Source organism: Epinephelus moara, chromosome 19, assembly GCF_006386435.1.
Source record: "Epinephelus moara isolate mb chromosome 19, YSFRI_EMoa_1.0, whole genome shotgun sequence".
NCBI classification, from domain to species: Eukaryota; Metazoa; Chordata; class Actinopteri; order Perciformes; family Serranidae; genus Epinephelus; species Epinephelus moara.
Genome location: NC_065524.1, coordinates 5,235,488 through 5,252,807, shown reverse-complemented (window position 1 = coordinate 5,252,807; position 17,320 = coordinate 5,235,488). Strand labels below are relative to the sequence as shown.

General features: G+C 40.3%; 1 protein-coding gene across 3 annotated transcripts in view; it reads left to right on the top strand.

The window, feature by feature from the left end:
- The window catches only part of fbxw4 (F-box and WD repeat domain containing 4), an 83,655-nt gene that overhangs the window by 56,311 nt on the left and 10,024 nt on the right, over positions 1-17,320 (top strand). For all 3 annotated transcript variants that reach the window (XM_050070720.1, XM_050070721.1, XM_050070718.1), the window contains exon 7: positions 12,758-12,898. In XM_050070720.1, coding sequence (XP_049926677.1) covers positions 12,758-12,898 — 141 coding nt within the window. The remainder of the gene's footprint in view (positions 1-12,757; positions 12,899-17,320) is intronic.

Genomic DNA, 17,320 nt, shown 5'->3' with positions numbered 1-17,320 from the left:
CTTCCTCTACTGCTTCCTCCCAAGGTGCAAAAAAAAAGACCTTTAGTTTTGCTGACATTCAGTCAGCGTGTTGGCCTTGCCTGATTAATTCTGTTTTTCCACTTATTTAATTTAAATACTTGAGGTGAATTTGAGTTATTATATTTTTTATGCTGTAGAAATTCTAAATTCTACAGGTTTGCATGGCTAAAATGGATCTTGTGATCTTAACTGCTGGGTTTTGCTGCAAAAAGTGGTCTATTACGATGAAGTGTAAAAGAGCGCGACATAGTCTGATGGGTGATGAGTGAACTTAGTTTTATAGTTTGAACTTTTTAAACATTGCAGAATTAAAAAGATATTTGCTGGTAAGAAATAACATCAGTCAACTAATATTAGATCTATTTCAGGCATGGCATGTCTGCTCTTTTTGATCATTACAAAGGGATAGTTCAGATTTCTTTTAAGTGGGGTTGTAGAGGGTATTTATCCAACATTAGGATATTACATACAGTAGATGCCATTTGGCATGACTCTAGCTTGGAGAAGCAGGCTGGAGTCTTGACATGGAAGCTAAGCAATCTACTGCTGTGGAGGGGTCAGCAACAAAATGTATTTTGGCCACCTAAAACAAATCAATATCAGATTGAATGTACGCTATATTGAGTATATTTTTACTGCTTTCCCTTAATGTCAGACGGTTTCCAATGGGAAAATGAAGCCGTTATATCACTCTCTTCAAAGCCAGACTCCATTGCAAAAAACAGTAATTTAACATTGCTGAACACAGGAGCTGCTGGTCTACCTCTGCCTCCCAACAGTTATTGTGTTTTGTTTAGTGAGGTAAAAATTTTCTCAATGGAGTCTGGTGGCTTTGACAAGAGCATAAATGGGGAACTGAAGTTGTTAACAGCTTCTCTGTTGAATGGGGCTGTCTAATGGAAATGTAACGCAGCAAAAAGATATTCTAAATAAATAATGATTTTTTTTTAAGTGCCTACAGTACATATGTTTTGTTGCTGACCCCTCCACAGCAGTACATTGATTCGCTTCTTTGGTGGACTTCGGCCTGCTTTTCCAAACTGGGGGCGTGCCAACATCTACTGTATGTAATATATTCACTATGGATAAGTACTCCATACAACCCCATTTCAGAAGAACTGAATTATCCCTTTAATACGCAAAATGATTTTTTAAGAAGAACCAAAGTGTCAGTAAAAGATGAGCTGCTCTGTAATCAGTCCAAACATTTATCATCTTTGACATTAGTAACATGCACACATGTAAGTTGAGTTATTTTTGTATAAGTCATCATATGATGGACATTATATGGGGTCAGTTAGCCACACCTTGTCCAAATGATAAGTGAGTGATAAGTGAGTGTCATCCATCACTTTATCAGTAAATCCTGGCAGCAGACAGGAAACACACAGACAGATGAGCTCTGAAGTCACAGTGAAATGTCTACCGGTGAGTCCATGAGCTAATCAAAGATGAAATAAAAGGTGAAATTTGTGAGTTGGGTTACAGAGTTATCGTTGGAATTTTGCTGTCTCTATTGTGAAGGGGGAAACATTTGAGCTGTCTGTCATTTTTTAGAGTCAGGTTATTCATATGAACCAGAGGTGATTGTACTGTACACATACACACCTGTGCATATTCAGTGCCGTGCACAGACATATTTTGGGGGGCAGGTCCTCAAGCCAATAAAAAAAGGGCTCCCCACTAATTATTTATACAAAATAAAGTTACATATAGTTGCACACCCTTTACTTACTTACATATTTATTTATTTCAGTACCCATACACTCACAGTGGTTTAAATTCACAACAGTGACAAATCAAGGCTTAGGGCAAAGACTTTTGTTACCTGGTTTCAGATGAAGGCAGGTCACACTGTCAGGGGGACATGGATGCTGCTCTACATGTGTGTGTTAATTGTGATAGTTGTGACAAGGGAAGCTAAAGAGAGAGGGGGAGGGGCTCATGTAGTCTTGCAGAATTAGAACTCAAATCCAGTTGGGCATCACAACACCTTTTAACTGATGCCATGGGCCAAACTTAAAGAAAAACTAAAATATTAAATTGGAAAAAGAAATTTACAAAAAAAAAAGTCAAAAAGGGCACATATCTAGTCAGAGGGCAAAAGGGCAGGTGCTTGAGGACCATCTAGGATCTATCTGTGCACATGCCTATTAGCCATCCATCATTAAACATTCTTACTGAAGTTACAACTAAACCTATGCTCATGTTCTCACTACCTTGTAGACTTAAGCCCGGTATACACTGTGCGATTTTAGGCTGTCCTAGACAAAATATGACCAATGTGAAAGACACTTGGCTCTCAAACGGTGGTCCTACATCACACAGTGAGAGAGGTTCAAGGATGGCTGTTGTTACAGTCTTGCGATCAAGCACAGCCTGGGATAAAATTCTGACAGTGTCATAAATTTGGGATGACCATCTCACTGTGTGACTGCTGTTAATTGCCATCATTAGAAATGCTAACCAATGCTACCCAGTGTTAAACAACCAATAGAAATGCAGCATGAAATGAGCATGAATCCTCCTCCCCTCTTCTTCAGACATTAAATAAATGCTGCCATAGCAAGAGCTCTTTGTTTTGTTTACATTTTTTTTCTTACAACTAGAGCGGCATAGATGGATGACGCATGCTGATGACATTTTGTTCTTGCATATTGACGTTGATGGATGTATGTTGCAGCCTGCAATTTGGTAGGCGCTGTCATCATACAGTCTGCATACATCAAACTTGATGTTGTACCCAAGTTTAATAGATCTGTGTCACACAGTGTAGCTACAATAAACTTACAAGATTGCTAAAATCTCACAATCTGCAGGAGGATTAAACCTCCTCTTTCTCCTCTCTCATGTCATTTCAACCAAACCTTTTCTCAGTAGGGTGGAAGTGAGCATGCATGATAGTCATCATCGGCTTCTGTTAATAAATCTTTTTGTGCATATACTCTTGTGTCTTTCTAAAAGAGCATGAGCATTCATATATTATTTGTATCGTGGTGTCTAAGGAAAAGTCTAGTTCATGATGATTAAAGGAGAGGTTGCGTACCAGATGAATGTTCCCACATGGCGTCTGTTTATGCGAATTTTCCTTGTGCAACGTAACTGCATCAGCAACAGTATGGCCCCTGAAGCAGCGGTTTGGAAACACCATGGGACACACTTTTCTAAAGCAAGGAGCTGTTCAAAATGAGGGGCCTCTGAAAATTCCTGTCTCTGAAAGGCAAGGCTTAAACCTGATACATCCTCACCAAGGCTGCTGTAATTCCCAGCTTTACCTGGGCCAATTAAAATCGTCCGACACAACACAACACAAAAAGCTGCTTCCTGCTCCCAAATGGTGTGGAAATCTGAGGAGGGAAGAAGACAGGAGACATACGGGGAGAAGGAAGGAAGGAAGGGATGGGTGGGCAGGTTATGCTGGAGGTTGCAGGTGGTGAGAGAAATGGACATGGTTACCAGGTGTAGCATATGTCTTCCTTCTGACATAGAAATGTATTTATGATGGAAAAAGACACAAGTTTTTCAGTAATTATTGTGAAATCATTAAAAAATATATCCCATTCTATTATTACTTTATCAGTTAATATTTAAAGATGAGCTAAAGAGAGCGCTTTAAGTCAATACAAAGAAACTAAAAGAGAAATCCTGGTTGTATACAAGGTAGAACAAACCTTTCAATATTAGGGTCAGAAAGGGTTTGGCTTTCTAACAGCTCTCAGTATGCTCATAGCTTAGGGGCAGATTTAAAGAAAGCTTCATTCATACATTGGAAATAATCTCTTGTCCTGATGATAAAGGAACAAATACAAACTGCTGGCACAAGGTTTTAAGATTACTGTGCTCTAAAATATTCCTGTATATTTTAGCTATAGATTTATTTTGACGTTTAGATATGAAAAATATTGAATTATGTTGCTATTCTAGTACTCACTTCCTGTCGGTGTCAGTGTTCATTTCATTGGCAAAAACTATGACAAAATCTTTTGGAAACAACCTTTTTTTCCGTGACGAAAATTAGACAATGACAAGCTAAAAATAGATCTTGATAATAAAAACTTAAGACGAAATCTATGTTTTATTTTCTTGACGAGACGTGAGGAAAATGTTTGTGGTCGACTATCAGACATTGAAAGCTGAGAACGGCTGTCTTTGCAATGATCCTCTAATGCTGCATAAGCAACAGACTGGTAAACTCCATTAAATAGTCTGCACCAGGATGTTTTGCTAGCCAGCAAAAACACTCACATAGGAGCAGCATGAGCCATTGGTGCAAGTTATGGGCTATAATTCAGCAGTAAATGATCAGCAATGTGTGTCTGACTGTGGATGGTGGAGCTGCTGAATGGATTTGTGGAGTTTGTTGTAGCTGTGGCTGTTAGAAATTAGCTCTGCTTGTTAGCCACTGAATGGCAGTGGAGCAAGCAGCCACCGGCTGCCAGATTTTACATCTGATCCCTGCAGGACTGCACTCAGATCAGGACTGTCTGGAAAAGGTTTATGGGTTGATGCTGTTTGACAGGCAGGTAGGAGGCTCAGTTATCTGTGAGTGTAGCTGTGCTGTAAGTTAACAGTCTGAACTCAGATAAGTTTTCTCTGACAGAAATTAAAGTTTTGTTTTAATTACCAACACAAATTGAAACTTCCAGACTAACATATTGCAGACAGAGAAAGAATTCATTGTTCATCATTAATTCATTATTTCTCAGCTTCTTAACAGTGAGATGGATAAGTCAGAGTTTACAGTGAACCTACAATAAAGTAGTTTCGTTGTCTAAACCTAATCACGACCATTTCACAACATTAACCATGTGTTACAATGTGTTTCAGCTGTGCGTGTTACAAACACATTAAAGGGTGCCTTTTGAATCACTATGAGATGCTGAGGAGTGTGACAAAGCATCTGTATTTGATGGCTTGGGAATGAGACGAGGCTGGGCATTATTAACTTTAATGTCTTAACAAGTTTAATAAGTGAACTGTAGGGTTGCAACATTATTTTCACAAGGTTTCACAATATGATAACCATCTCATAAAATATTGCATTTTCACAGAATCAAGGTATTACAGAACTGATATTATTATCAGTCAGACTGACCCGCAAAGGGATGGAAACAGAAGGGTTTTTGTTGGTTGAACAAATGTTTTATTACCATAATTGAAACTTGAAACCATTTTTTTAATGGAAGTATGTGTAAAACATCTCCCCGTAGAAAATGATTAAAATAAAAGGGATATTCAATGTCCAGTTGCATTTTTTTCAACATCATAGATAAACAAATGTACACAATATGTTATTCGTCAACTTTTGTATCATGGCATACCTTAAAACTGATATCAACCCTCGTGAACTACTATTAGAACAATTTTAGTCTTTTTTTTTTTTCTTTTTTCTTTTTAATCACAATTTAGATCACAACCAGATTATTGGTCAGAAGTTGCTACTCTATGTGATTGCTTTCTCTTGGATGGTTATGATAGGTTAACTGCAAGTTAAAAAAGGACAGGGGGTCATGAAGCCCAGGCTCCCTTTGAGCTCTTGTGGCTTTGATTTTGATTTAATTTAACACTTTCTCTTTTTCCCTCCACAATTAATTCTGTGTCTTTTTTTCGTCTGGGCGGCACAGAGTTCTTATGATCAGCCATATAGAGGGGGATCCCACAGAAGTAGCGCCATTGGAGCAGCACCCCAACTTTTCACACTGTCTTCCCTCATGGCTAAACACAGAGGGGACAAAAAGCATCAAAGGAAAAGCACCCTGACCATCACTCCCAGCTGCAAAGATTCCCCTCTGTTCCTTCAGAAAGAAAGCCCTCCTTTTTTTCTTTTTTTTTAACAATCGAATGGCCAAGCTAGGATTCCTTACATTCCTGACACTGAAAAGAGCGGAGTGAAATGTCTGTGTCGGGGTGGACGCTCTGTTATACAAATTGCAGCAGTATTGTCTTTGCAGCGCACGCACGTATGTGACATTTTAAAGGTGGTCATTGTTGATGCGCACCCCCTCTCTGCTGTCTCTGCTCACATTCCTGCTGCAGCGGGCTCAGAGGTGCAGGATGAATTGGGTGGACGTGCAGCAGGTTGCGTGGCTCCCTTCTGTTTGTTTTAGCGAGTAAAAACCTCAGCAGGGCTTCTTTTCTCTACCTGTCTGATTGCTTTTGACAAGAGGGCCTGTTACCCAGTGCATCCCCAGTCTCCTGTTCAGAGCGCAACCTCCAGCCACTTCTGACACAAACACACACACACACGGCTTTTCTTTACCTGTCCCCATACTAAAGGATAATGCCTTTAGCTTCTTCTATTTTTTTTCCACATTGTCAATTCTTTAATGATTCCTTTTACAACTTGTGTGTGTGTGTGTGTGTGTGTGTGTGTGTGTGTGTGTGGCCTTTAAAGCCAACCTGACTCCTGTAGTGAGACCAGACAGGCTTAAAGCAGGACTTAGGCCCTGTGTGTCACACAGCCAGCAGTCCCTTCATGACAATCACTAAGTCTGTGCCCCCTAGGGCCATTAGTCTACCCATCTCCCACAGCAGCTGCCACACTGCAGCTCAGACTGCTTCATTCTGAAGCAGCAAAATGATTTCTCTCAAAAACCATAATTTCCATTTGAATCTTTGTCACATAAATGTTTAGATGAGGCTCATGTGATCATTTTCATAAGGTTACAACTTGGGTGCTATTTTTGGAGTTCGGTCATGTGGTGTTTCTGTTATGATTCCAATGTAAGCCCCCTTCGCTCCAGTAAACCATGCTTTCATTTCATCTATCTTATCGTCATCGGGACTCTATGTGACTTTGTTTTCAGCTCTTAAGCCAGTCATTTTGGCATGTAACCTTTGATTGTAGTGTTTTTTAGGGATGCACCGATTGTGAAATTCTGGGCTGATGTTTCACATAACAATTTGGCCGATGGCCATAATGATGGGGTTTTTTTTCTTGTTGTCTATATTGTTGTTGTTATTTATTCGCCTTTTTGTGCCAGGAAAACAAAGACACCTTCATTTTAAGAAAAATAACAGTTTTAAAGTCATTCAGCCCTTCATTACTACCTTTGAATGAGCACAAATTCAGTCCTAAAATTTATGAAACAACCTTTAAAATGAGCTTGAAAAACATTCTTAAAAAATAATTGCTTCAAAATCCCTTTTGCTATACATAATAGCTCATAGTTCCCTCTATAATATCTATAATATATTGCTCTGAAAACATAAACAAATTTTTCCTTCACAAGATCACATCTGAACACATGAGAACATTATAATTTACCTTTGCCCAATACTAATTTTTACGGAATAAAACTTAAACATATAATAATGTAACCCAGTGCAACCTTCGTCAGCAGTTCGTTCCAGCCTCTCAGCTAACAGCGAACATTAACTAGCTCTCCACCTGCTGATTTCAGTACAGATTTGTTGTTCACAATATAGCATTATCAGGGAAACAATAGGATGCATCCCCTGACTGCGTTCTTTCCTCTTGACGGCATCCTGGGGAAGATCTCTGTTCGTCCCGGACACATTTTCTGTTGTCCCTGGAATGCTGTTATTTTGCGCCCTGCTTTTTAGCCTTTGCAGAATTACTGTGACACAACAGAAAAACATCGGCCACTGCCATCAGTGAATCCCATCTAATTAGCCAATAGACTGATGGAGATAAACTGGGCAAATATCAGCCAATACCGATGTGCAGCCGATACATTTTTGCATCCCTAGTGTTTTGTGTACCATGTACTTATGTTAATTAACAAGTCACAGGACTAAAGGCCCTGACACACAAAGCCAACAGTCAGCCATCGTTCAATGTTAGACCATTGGCAAGCATGTGTCCCACATTGACTTGGGCAACAGTCGGCCCTTGTCAGCCCCAGTCAGCTATTTTTTGGCTGATTCAGCATGTTGAATGATACTTAGAGCAACTGATATTAAGAGCGAGAAGGTCTGCGTATGGCAGGAGGGGGGATGAATGGGTCAAACAAAACAGGACTTTCACCCAAGAGACCACAGTTTATGTCCCACGTAAAACCAAAAATAAATGTTGTTTTAACATAATGTTATGAAAATGTAATGTTATTTACGCACGGTCGACGTGAACTGGCGTCACTAACAAGTACTGTGTGTGTACCATAGCCTGATATATCTTCTTCTTCAGTGGCATACAGCTCCATAGAGCTCCTGTAGTTTATTTTGACTCAATCCCACATACATCTTCCAGCTGCCACACATACTCACTAGAGCACCAAATGTGGAATAATCCACTGCTGAAAGTAGTCCCCAACAAATGCACCGACATGGATATAAACTGTAACTGCAACTTGACTGGTTCACCGACACATGGAACCATAAGGCAGTAATTCTAATTAATGTTTAAACAAAAGCACTTATACTAATCTTAACCAAAGTGCTTTTGTTAACAGACGGTGAGATTTTAGTATTTTTTTAAGTTTAGTGCAGCTGTGCGACATGAATCTAATCAACTTGGGTACGACATCAAGTTTGATGTATGCAGACTGTGTGATGACAGCACCTACTGAATCGCAGGCTATGACGTATGATGCAATAGCTTTCCATACTGAGTGTGCAAGGATGCTGCATTGGTTATTATTTCTCCAACTGTGAAGCATAGCATAGAGGGCCACATCATTAAAGGAAATGACCACTAGAATGAAAATACAGACAGTACTTGCTCACCCTCATGCTGACAAGAAGTCCAGTGTAGTTTTTTAATCCACAAAACTTGTTCGGGGTATCGGAGGATAACAGCTAGCTGGATTTTTCCATACACTTGAAATGCATGGAACCCACGTCCAAAATCATTTTGAAAATGTAATAAAACTTTGCTAATGCATTTCAAAAATGTCAGAATGGCTCGTCTGTCGTAATCCAAGTGCCCTGAAGCCACGACATGCAAAATTGACTTGAAAAGACATAATTTACTCCACTTCTATAGCATCACTTCTCACTGTGTTCAGTTAGCCTGCGCTGCAGGCGTGCTATGTTTACATGGCAACTCACGCAAGACTCGAGAACGGTACGAGACGTTCTTGGTCTTGAGTCTCGCGAGTTGCCATGTCTGTATTTATCACAGCAGCTAACTTTACCAGATTTGTCCTTAATCACCAGAACTAACAAGACAGAGATCATTGTATCCGGCAAGAATTCATGAATTAAAAAAGCATTGTAGCAGATGGCAAGGAGAGGAGCTAACCTCATGCTGGCATATTTGATGTGCTCAGCAGTGATGTGATCCAAACGACATGCTTTGTTATCTGCTAGCTTGTTTATAGTGTGGGACACCTCATGTGAGAAAATTACCTTCGAATCAACACACTCAACATTATCAGGCACATATATATCACTTTTGACACAATTAAATAAGGTGCTGTAGTGCTGTCTCCATAGCTCAGCAATATTTTTAACCCCCGAGATACCATCTACAGTGCATGGGGGCGGTATCCATCCATCCATCCATCCATCCATCCATCCATCCATCTATCTATCTATCTTCTGCTGAGTATATCACTTACCCTTTGAGAACACACTGTGTGTGTGCAATGGTTATGACTCAGCCAGTCAGCTATGTTTTAGAGCCTGCCATTTGAAACTTTCCTGTCAGGCATGCTGGAGGCCAGACCCAGGTATTCAGCATTATGGACCCAGCCAAGCAATAGAAAGGCTGGTCAGATCAGAACATTGCGCCGCTGCTCACTAACAGATACAGTCATTTTGACAGATTACATGCTTATGCCTCCGTCCTGTAATCACACGCGGCCCATAAAAGTCAGTGACCTATCAATTTGACAATCCCTGCTGTTTTGCACTGTGCACCAGCACATCACATGGTGCTATTACTGGCTTTAAGATCACTGCGCAGATGTCAGGTCCATTTTATGGAAACCTAGCTTTTATTTTTCTTTCACATTTGGGTGTTTGTAAGTGTGTTTTTCAGAACAGCATAAGATTGTAATCATGTTGTTTGAAGGATTTCAGATGGGAGGGCTATGAATTGATGATCTCTTTGTAGTTGGAGTGGCCTTGCTGTGATGGAGACATCATTATTTAGTTATGAATGAACAGGCTCGTATCCCTTTGGCTTGAATGAGTTTCTTTTTGTGTGGCATGTGCTAAGCTCCTTGGTTTTAGTGGTAAGGGGAAAATGAGGGGTCACTACCCCACACAGACACAAAGTCAGCCTCATCACAGACTCCCCATTGGCCCGGGCTTAGTCATGAGACCCTGGCAATGGGAAAGCTCTCACCCAATAAGCTACCCTGTGGGGAAAGCCCTGGTCCAATAAGAAGGCCCCCTAGGGTAAGGGCTGGGGGATTACCAGCCTGAGCCTGCGGATTGAGCTCCAGGGCGAGGGAGGGGGGCACGAGTCGATGCACAGGGCTACTTGGTCGCCAAGGCCAGCGGCCTCCTTTAAATGGTTGCTACGGGGCAGGTATCAAACGTGCGAGAGTCGCACACAGTCACGGTCATGGAGGGTATTAAATGGCAACAAAGAGACAGTTATTCTGCAATAATCCGCCCTGCTGAGTTCAAGTTATTCTCCAATAATCAAGAGGCGAGGAGCAGGCGGGACAGAGCTGTGATCACAGGAGCATGGTGCTGCATGGAGCTTGACTTGCACACACACTCTCTTACACTCAGGTCACACCACATCAACCCAGACACACAAACTTTATTTATCACTTGTAAAACCCATGTGTGTGTCCAGTCCCACACTCACTAATCTAGGCTCAGTGACACATAGGACATACTCAAACATGTTTGTTGAAGATGAAAAGCTTGAAATGGTGTGATAAAAGCACTAAAAGCCAATCATAACAGCAGTGATTATAACAGTAATAATGATAACGAGACAAAATGCTGCCTTATAAATCGATCTCAGTTCCTCAGAGTTGATTACAGCATTTACATCTATTTTACAATTATTTGATGGTGTGTGTCCAGGCTTTTGTCCAGTGTTTGGTGGGACAGGCTCCAGCTATCTGTACATCTCAACACAAAAACATGGAATGATGACATATTTGTTAATTTGGGCCATTTGACAGCACAGTGTATACCATGAGACTACATAATGTGATGAAATTCTTAATTTGTCAAGTGTTTAATTCACTGGATTAGACAAAAACTGACATTCCCATTTCATTCATAAGAATTTGAAGAATTTGTAATAGTGGATTTCGACTCTAAATGTACTCATAAATTATTAGAAATTATGTTTTTCTTTGAGTAGGATAGATCCAATAGACTTCGTTTTTAATACAATAATCTTTGAAAATAAAAAAGAATATTTTTATATATTTTAATGATTAACTCATATTAATGAATAAATGTATGCTTTTAAACACATCGCATATATATTTTGCATTGTTTTTGTCATCAGAACTCAAAATATCCTTAATTTCTGACCTATCTCCAGTCCTGAGATGAATTTTCTATGATACATTTCTATGTATCATTAGAAAATTAAATTAAAACAGTATTTCCCACTGTTCATTTTCCAGTGGCACTCAGTAAACGTGAGTATACTCAGTAAATCCTGAGTAAAAGCTATAAATTTGTAATATTATATTTGACATGTATATAGTAATATATCATATTAAACATGATGTACTTCAACAATTTGATTAAAAGACTGAAATATGCCTTGCTCTTCCATCTTGCCCTACTGTCTGCCACTGTCAGAAGGGAGGGGTGTTTTCAGTTAGTTTTGTTTTTTCACCTCTGCTCTGATGAAGAGCAGCCCACAGCTGCTTAAACTGTCTCAATCATAGGCCCAGGTGGTGTGAATAATGTAATGCACAGCAGACTAATTGCAACTGTATTCAAATGATGAGTTTATGAGTTTATTTTTGTAATATTACAACTCTATTCTTGCCCTTTTGTGAAGTGGTCAAGCTGCTACAGCATTGAGAGTGCTGGTTTTGTTCTCACCTTGTCAGCGTGTGTGTGTGTGTGTGTGTGTGTGTGTGTGTGTGTGTGTGTGTGTGTGTGTGTGTGTGTGTGTGTGTGTGTGATCATAGTGAAATGTGGTCGAGGTGACACCAGTTTAGTGGGGACTACTACAGAAGTTTTGACTATTTGCCACGCGTCTGTTTGTGGACAGATTTTTTCTTTTTCTGTTTTTTTTTAATGTGATCACGTCACAACCATGCAAGATAGTCAAGATACGATACAGGTATGTAGTTGAGATCCCAATGAGGGCTGAAGTAGGGGGATAGGAAGAAAGAAAGGGGCTATAGCACTTTACACCCCTGGCCTACATTTGCTTCGTGGCTAGAGTGATCCCATTGCAAGATGGGCTGTAGTTTTATCCTGCAAGATATTTGTCATAATAAGCGTATGAATTAAATTATGGTCATATTCTTATCAGATTATTATTGTGTTCAGTTGGATGTTTGTGCCAAATTTGAGGAAATTCCTTCAAGGTGTTCCGGAGATAGTGCGTTCACGAGAACGAATGGACAGCCAACCTGAAAACGTGATGCCTTCAGCCATGGCTGTCACCGGCACTGATACATAATGGAGGCAAACCAAAGATTAATATCCATTTACTTATTTCATTGTCCATTTATGAAAATAATTTTGTCACATTTTTGCTTTCATTGTTCACATTTTATGTGTGATGGCACATGTGGTATTCAGATATGTCACATGTGAATTAGCATATTCTCCATGTGAAGACACAAACTTCACTTGTTCATTCCTCCATTCCTCTCTCCTCCACCAGGTCAGAGTGTGTGTGCAGTCTAGGCGTAGAGTTTCGTCGTGGGGCTGGTGTGTTGGATATGGTGTTTGAGTCTCCATTCCAGCTCTTCACCTGCGGCTATGACACCTTAATTCGACTCTGGGACCTCCGACTCAACCCAAGGTACACCACCACTTATTGCAACAGTCAGTGCTCCTTTGGATTTTAGCTTTTTTTGACTTTAAGATGTTATAAGATTTTTCTTTGGTCAAAAACAATAGTACAAAACATCAACATCATTGGCAGCCTTTTATCAGACATAATTTTTTTACGGCTTGTAAGGCGGGGGGATTTTGTCCATCTTGAAACATATGAATGATTCATCAGTCTTAGCAGTAAAGTAAGTCTTTCCATCTCATTAATCTTCATTAATCTGATTCATGAATTTGATTATTTCAGGCCAGCTATCTACTATAGGCAGATTAGCTTGTGACCATTTATGAGTGATTGCTGTTTTTGCTGCAACTGTAATTATTTTCAGGTGGTATTCATCATTTCCTGAGATTCTTTTTGGTAAATTGCTCAAACAAAGTGATACACATGTCAGTGGGATCTACAACCCAAGAATGTGCTGCATGAGTCTCCAAATATTTCCCAGAACAGTGTATCTTTGTGCAGATTCAAAAAATGTTATGGTGATTTGCCTTAACTTCTCCACAGTTTTTCCAGCATGTATAGTCTGTAAATAACCACCTTATTCATAGCCCCCATGATACCTTTCATGAACTCTGTTATATAATATATACTATTTACCTGAATGTTCCTTGTCTGAGCCTCTCTGAACAGACTGTGTTAGTGAACTCTGGATGCTGAGACATTTCCCTCGTCTTCTTTTTGGTTGTAGCTCTTTCATTAGGCCATCACTGCTATTATGTGTCGTATTAAACTACTCAGGCTTGGACATACTTTCTGCATTGAATATCCCCCAGCAGTAGAGGGAGGGCAGGGACATGAGCTTACTGTCTTCCTCCTGCCAACACAGGTGAAAGTAAAACTAAAAAAAAAAAATGCTACTGGGTCTGGAGTAAGTTGAGTAAGTAAATGGTAAATGCACTAGATGTGTTCACAGCAACAGAACATTGTTTTCACAGACAGTTTAACATTCGTAATACAAATAGGTACGACGTAGAAGAGAGAAACGAATTCCCTTTTTTATAGATCCTATTGACACTAGGATAGATCTTCAAAATGAAAACATAGAATCGAGAGTATTGACATTTCAGTGTTGACCCGCTCACCCTTACCAATCGCTGCTGTGATTTCTATCGCCCTATCTGAATCAGTGGGGACTGGTTGCTTAAATGCTGTGGGTATAACGTTAGCATGTAGCGTTTGTGTTGCCCCTTGTTTTCGTCTAGTTCCACCAATAGACACACTGGTGCGAGGTCAGCATAAATGAGTCTACATGTTTAAAGTATTACCCCTGATGTAACTTACTGTCATGTAGCAGATGCAGAATTATCATTGATTTTTTTTTTTATCCACCACTCTCTCTCACCATCGTCCTCATAATTTTAAGCGAAACCAAAGTAGCTCCAAATGCCAGACCTGTAGGTTATTGGACGATCTTGTATTTCTTGTCTGTTACTGGTGTCACTAACCAGATAGTAACGAGCTATCTTAGCGTAGCATCCCAGTGTGTCTGACTGGAGTAGAATGTTCAGTTTAGGGGTCGGTGGGGCAGACAGCATGTTGCTGTTCCGTCCTGTGGGACGCCTTGTTGAGCGCAGTGGTACTGCGCACCAAACAAAATGCTTCACTACAAATATGTCTTTTGTTACACGTTTTTACCCTGAATCAAAGGTACAACGCCAAGTGAAAATATTTTGATTTCAAGTCCATGCAACAGATTATCTTGGGTCTTTATAGGTGTAAATCTTAAGTGAGCCAGTCAGCTGCTTAATATAGCAGCATAATCCTGTGCGCACTGTTTTGCTACTTTATGCAAATATCTGTTATCTTTCAATGTGGATAGCTCCTTAGTTCCTTCAGTATTGTCCTCTTGTCAGGATGGAAAAGCTTCAGAAATAACATTCATGGCATCAAAATCATTCCAAGCCTTCTGTTTTATTTCCAGCAGTGTGAGCATTGGGAGCTAACCTGCAGCCCTCTGTGGTGTACATATTAATGCAGCAGCCATCACTTCACTATATGCCGGCAGGGTCCCTAAGATGATTGGGGAGGGCAGCATTTCTTTTGGACAGCAGGGGTTAGAAGGATTTCAGCTTGTATTTCGGGGGATCAGTCAAGTAAGACAAATCAGATCTGATTGGCAGATAGCTCTGGGGACTTAGAAAGGGGCTGGTTTGGGGTAAAGGTTGGCAGAGGGGGGTCCCTCTTTAGATATCAATAATTCATACGGTCAAACCTAACTGGCCTCAAAAGGCTTCCAGGGTCATTCAGGAGGTTCAGGTTGTCTGAAAGTTGGGGGTCACCACCAAACAGAAATGTTCTGTGACAGACAAAAGAACAAATGCATATTCTGTATGTTTCCATAGGGCTTCACCAACAGTTGAACTGCATCAGAATATATACATATATGTGTATATATATATATACATATATTACGATATCAATGTATTCTATGATGTGATAAAAACTGTTTTTCTGTTTACAAAGAAACTAATCAAGTAGGGATTTCTGTCTTTAGTTAATCTTGCAAATTGAATTCTTGACAGTATTTCATTAAATTAATGATAACATGATATTGCCATAAATCAGTCTTGGTGATGAATATCAGATATAGTGTTATGTAGTCTCTATATACAGACTCTACATCCTGTAGTCTGTAGGCAAACCCCGGAGATCTTGCCTCCAGAAGAAGAGCGGAAGAGCCCTGGTTTCCGGTTGTAGGCTGTTTGTAGTCCGCATGATATTGACCAATCATGTTTGAGCCGGCTGCAGTTGTTGCCAGGTTAAACGGTCCGTGCGGTGAACTAACGAGGCGGAACATAATTGGCGTCACTGCAAACTCTGAATCCATCGCAATGGTTCAGCATATTTACTTATATTTAAATGGAAGCCGGAAATGGAAATTCGCCTCCTCCGCCCAAATCAAACCGGAATGCCAAAAAATCGGGGGTCTGCCCCCAGAGGCTGTATCGCCATCTGCCGGAAGTCAGACGCCAAATACAGCCGATGGGTCCCGAGAATAAGTGTTATGTAACTAACAATTAAAGTTACATATTCACAAATCATAGCTTTTAATCGGTGGAACACTACTCAATGAAGAGGAGTAAGAACTGAAATGATTTTGTACATTAGTACGAGGTTAAGTAGTATCTACATATGAGGAGTGATGTGCTGCAACATTGAAAGTTAGCCTGGGGAGTAATTATTTACCAACTCTGAGCTTAATCATACTGTCACTATATGATGTCATCATGTTATCCCCCCTTCAAATGACCAAGCGGCAACCTCTGGGGCTAAAAAAAATGAAGCCAACACGGAAGTGCCAAAAACTGCAGTTCCTCTAACGGCCACTTGAGGCTGGCTCCAGAAGCAAGTCAATCCCCATAGACCACCATGTTAATATGCCCAACTTTATAGCAGAAATAAACATGTTTATAGGCTTGTACAAAAAAAAACAGTTTTTGCACTCTATTGCTAATTTCCCCCAATTTCCTGATAATTGCACAGGGGGTGAATTGTTATATAAGTCGCCCATTTACATTTGATTAACGCTAAAAGTTACGCATAATCAAGGGCGGGCTGCTTTGAGTGACAGGCTTATTGGTTATTAAGGGAACACTCACATCACACATCAGATCTTGTTGAACAAATTATTCAAGTTGAAAATCTTTACTGATGTACATTGCATAATTTGTTGAGAACAAAATGATGTAACAACAGTCAATGGAAATCAAAATTATTAACCCACTGAGGGATGGATTCAAAATCACACTGAAAATCAAAGTAACAAAATGAAATCATAGGCTGATCCAATTTGTGTGAATTTTATCACTGCAACCCATACTGCGACTCAGTGGTGTGTAGGGCCCTTGCGTGCCTGTATGCACCCCTGACACTGTCTGGGCATGTTCCTTATGAGTCGGCAGATAATGTCTTGGGGGATCTCCTTCCAGACCTGGGTTAGGGCATCAGTGAGCTCCTGGACAGTCTGTGGCAGTACTTGGCAGCGTCAGATGCACCAATACATAGTGTCACATAAGTGCTCAACTGAATTTAGGTCAGGGTAATAAGAGGGCCAGTCAATGGCATCAATAGCCCCTTTTCCACCGCACGAACTTTTCTCATTTACCCGGGCTTTTGAAAAGCCTCGGAGAGTTTCCACCAAAATTACCTGGGGAAAAAACTTTCCCTCAACCCCAAACTTTCCCTTAAAAGTACCTAGTTGGGGGGTAGGACTTTTCAGATTACCCGGAATTCTTGAGGGGCAGGGCTTTGTGCTGAAGAACGCTGATTGGTGGACGCACACTTGCAGCGTTCTGCACTTCCTGGCACGGGCAGCTGCTGCAAACTTTATTTCATTTCTACAAGCTTCACTTCGTTTGTGTTTTGATTAAGGATGGTTGCCGACACCTG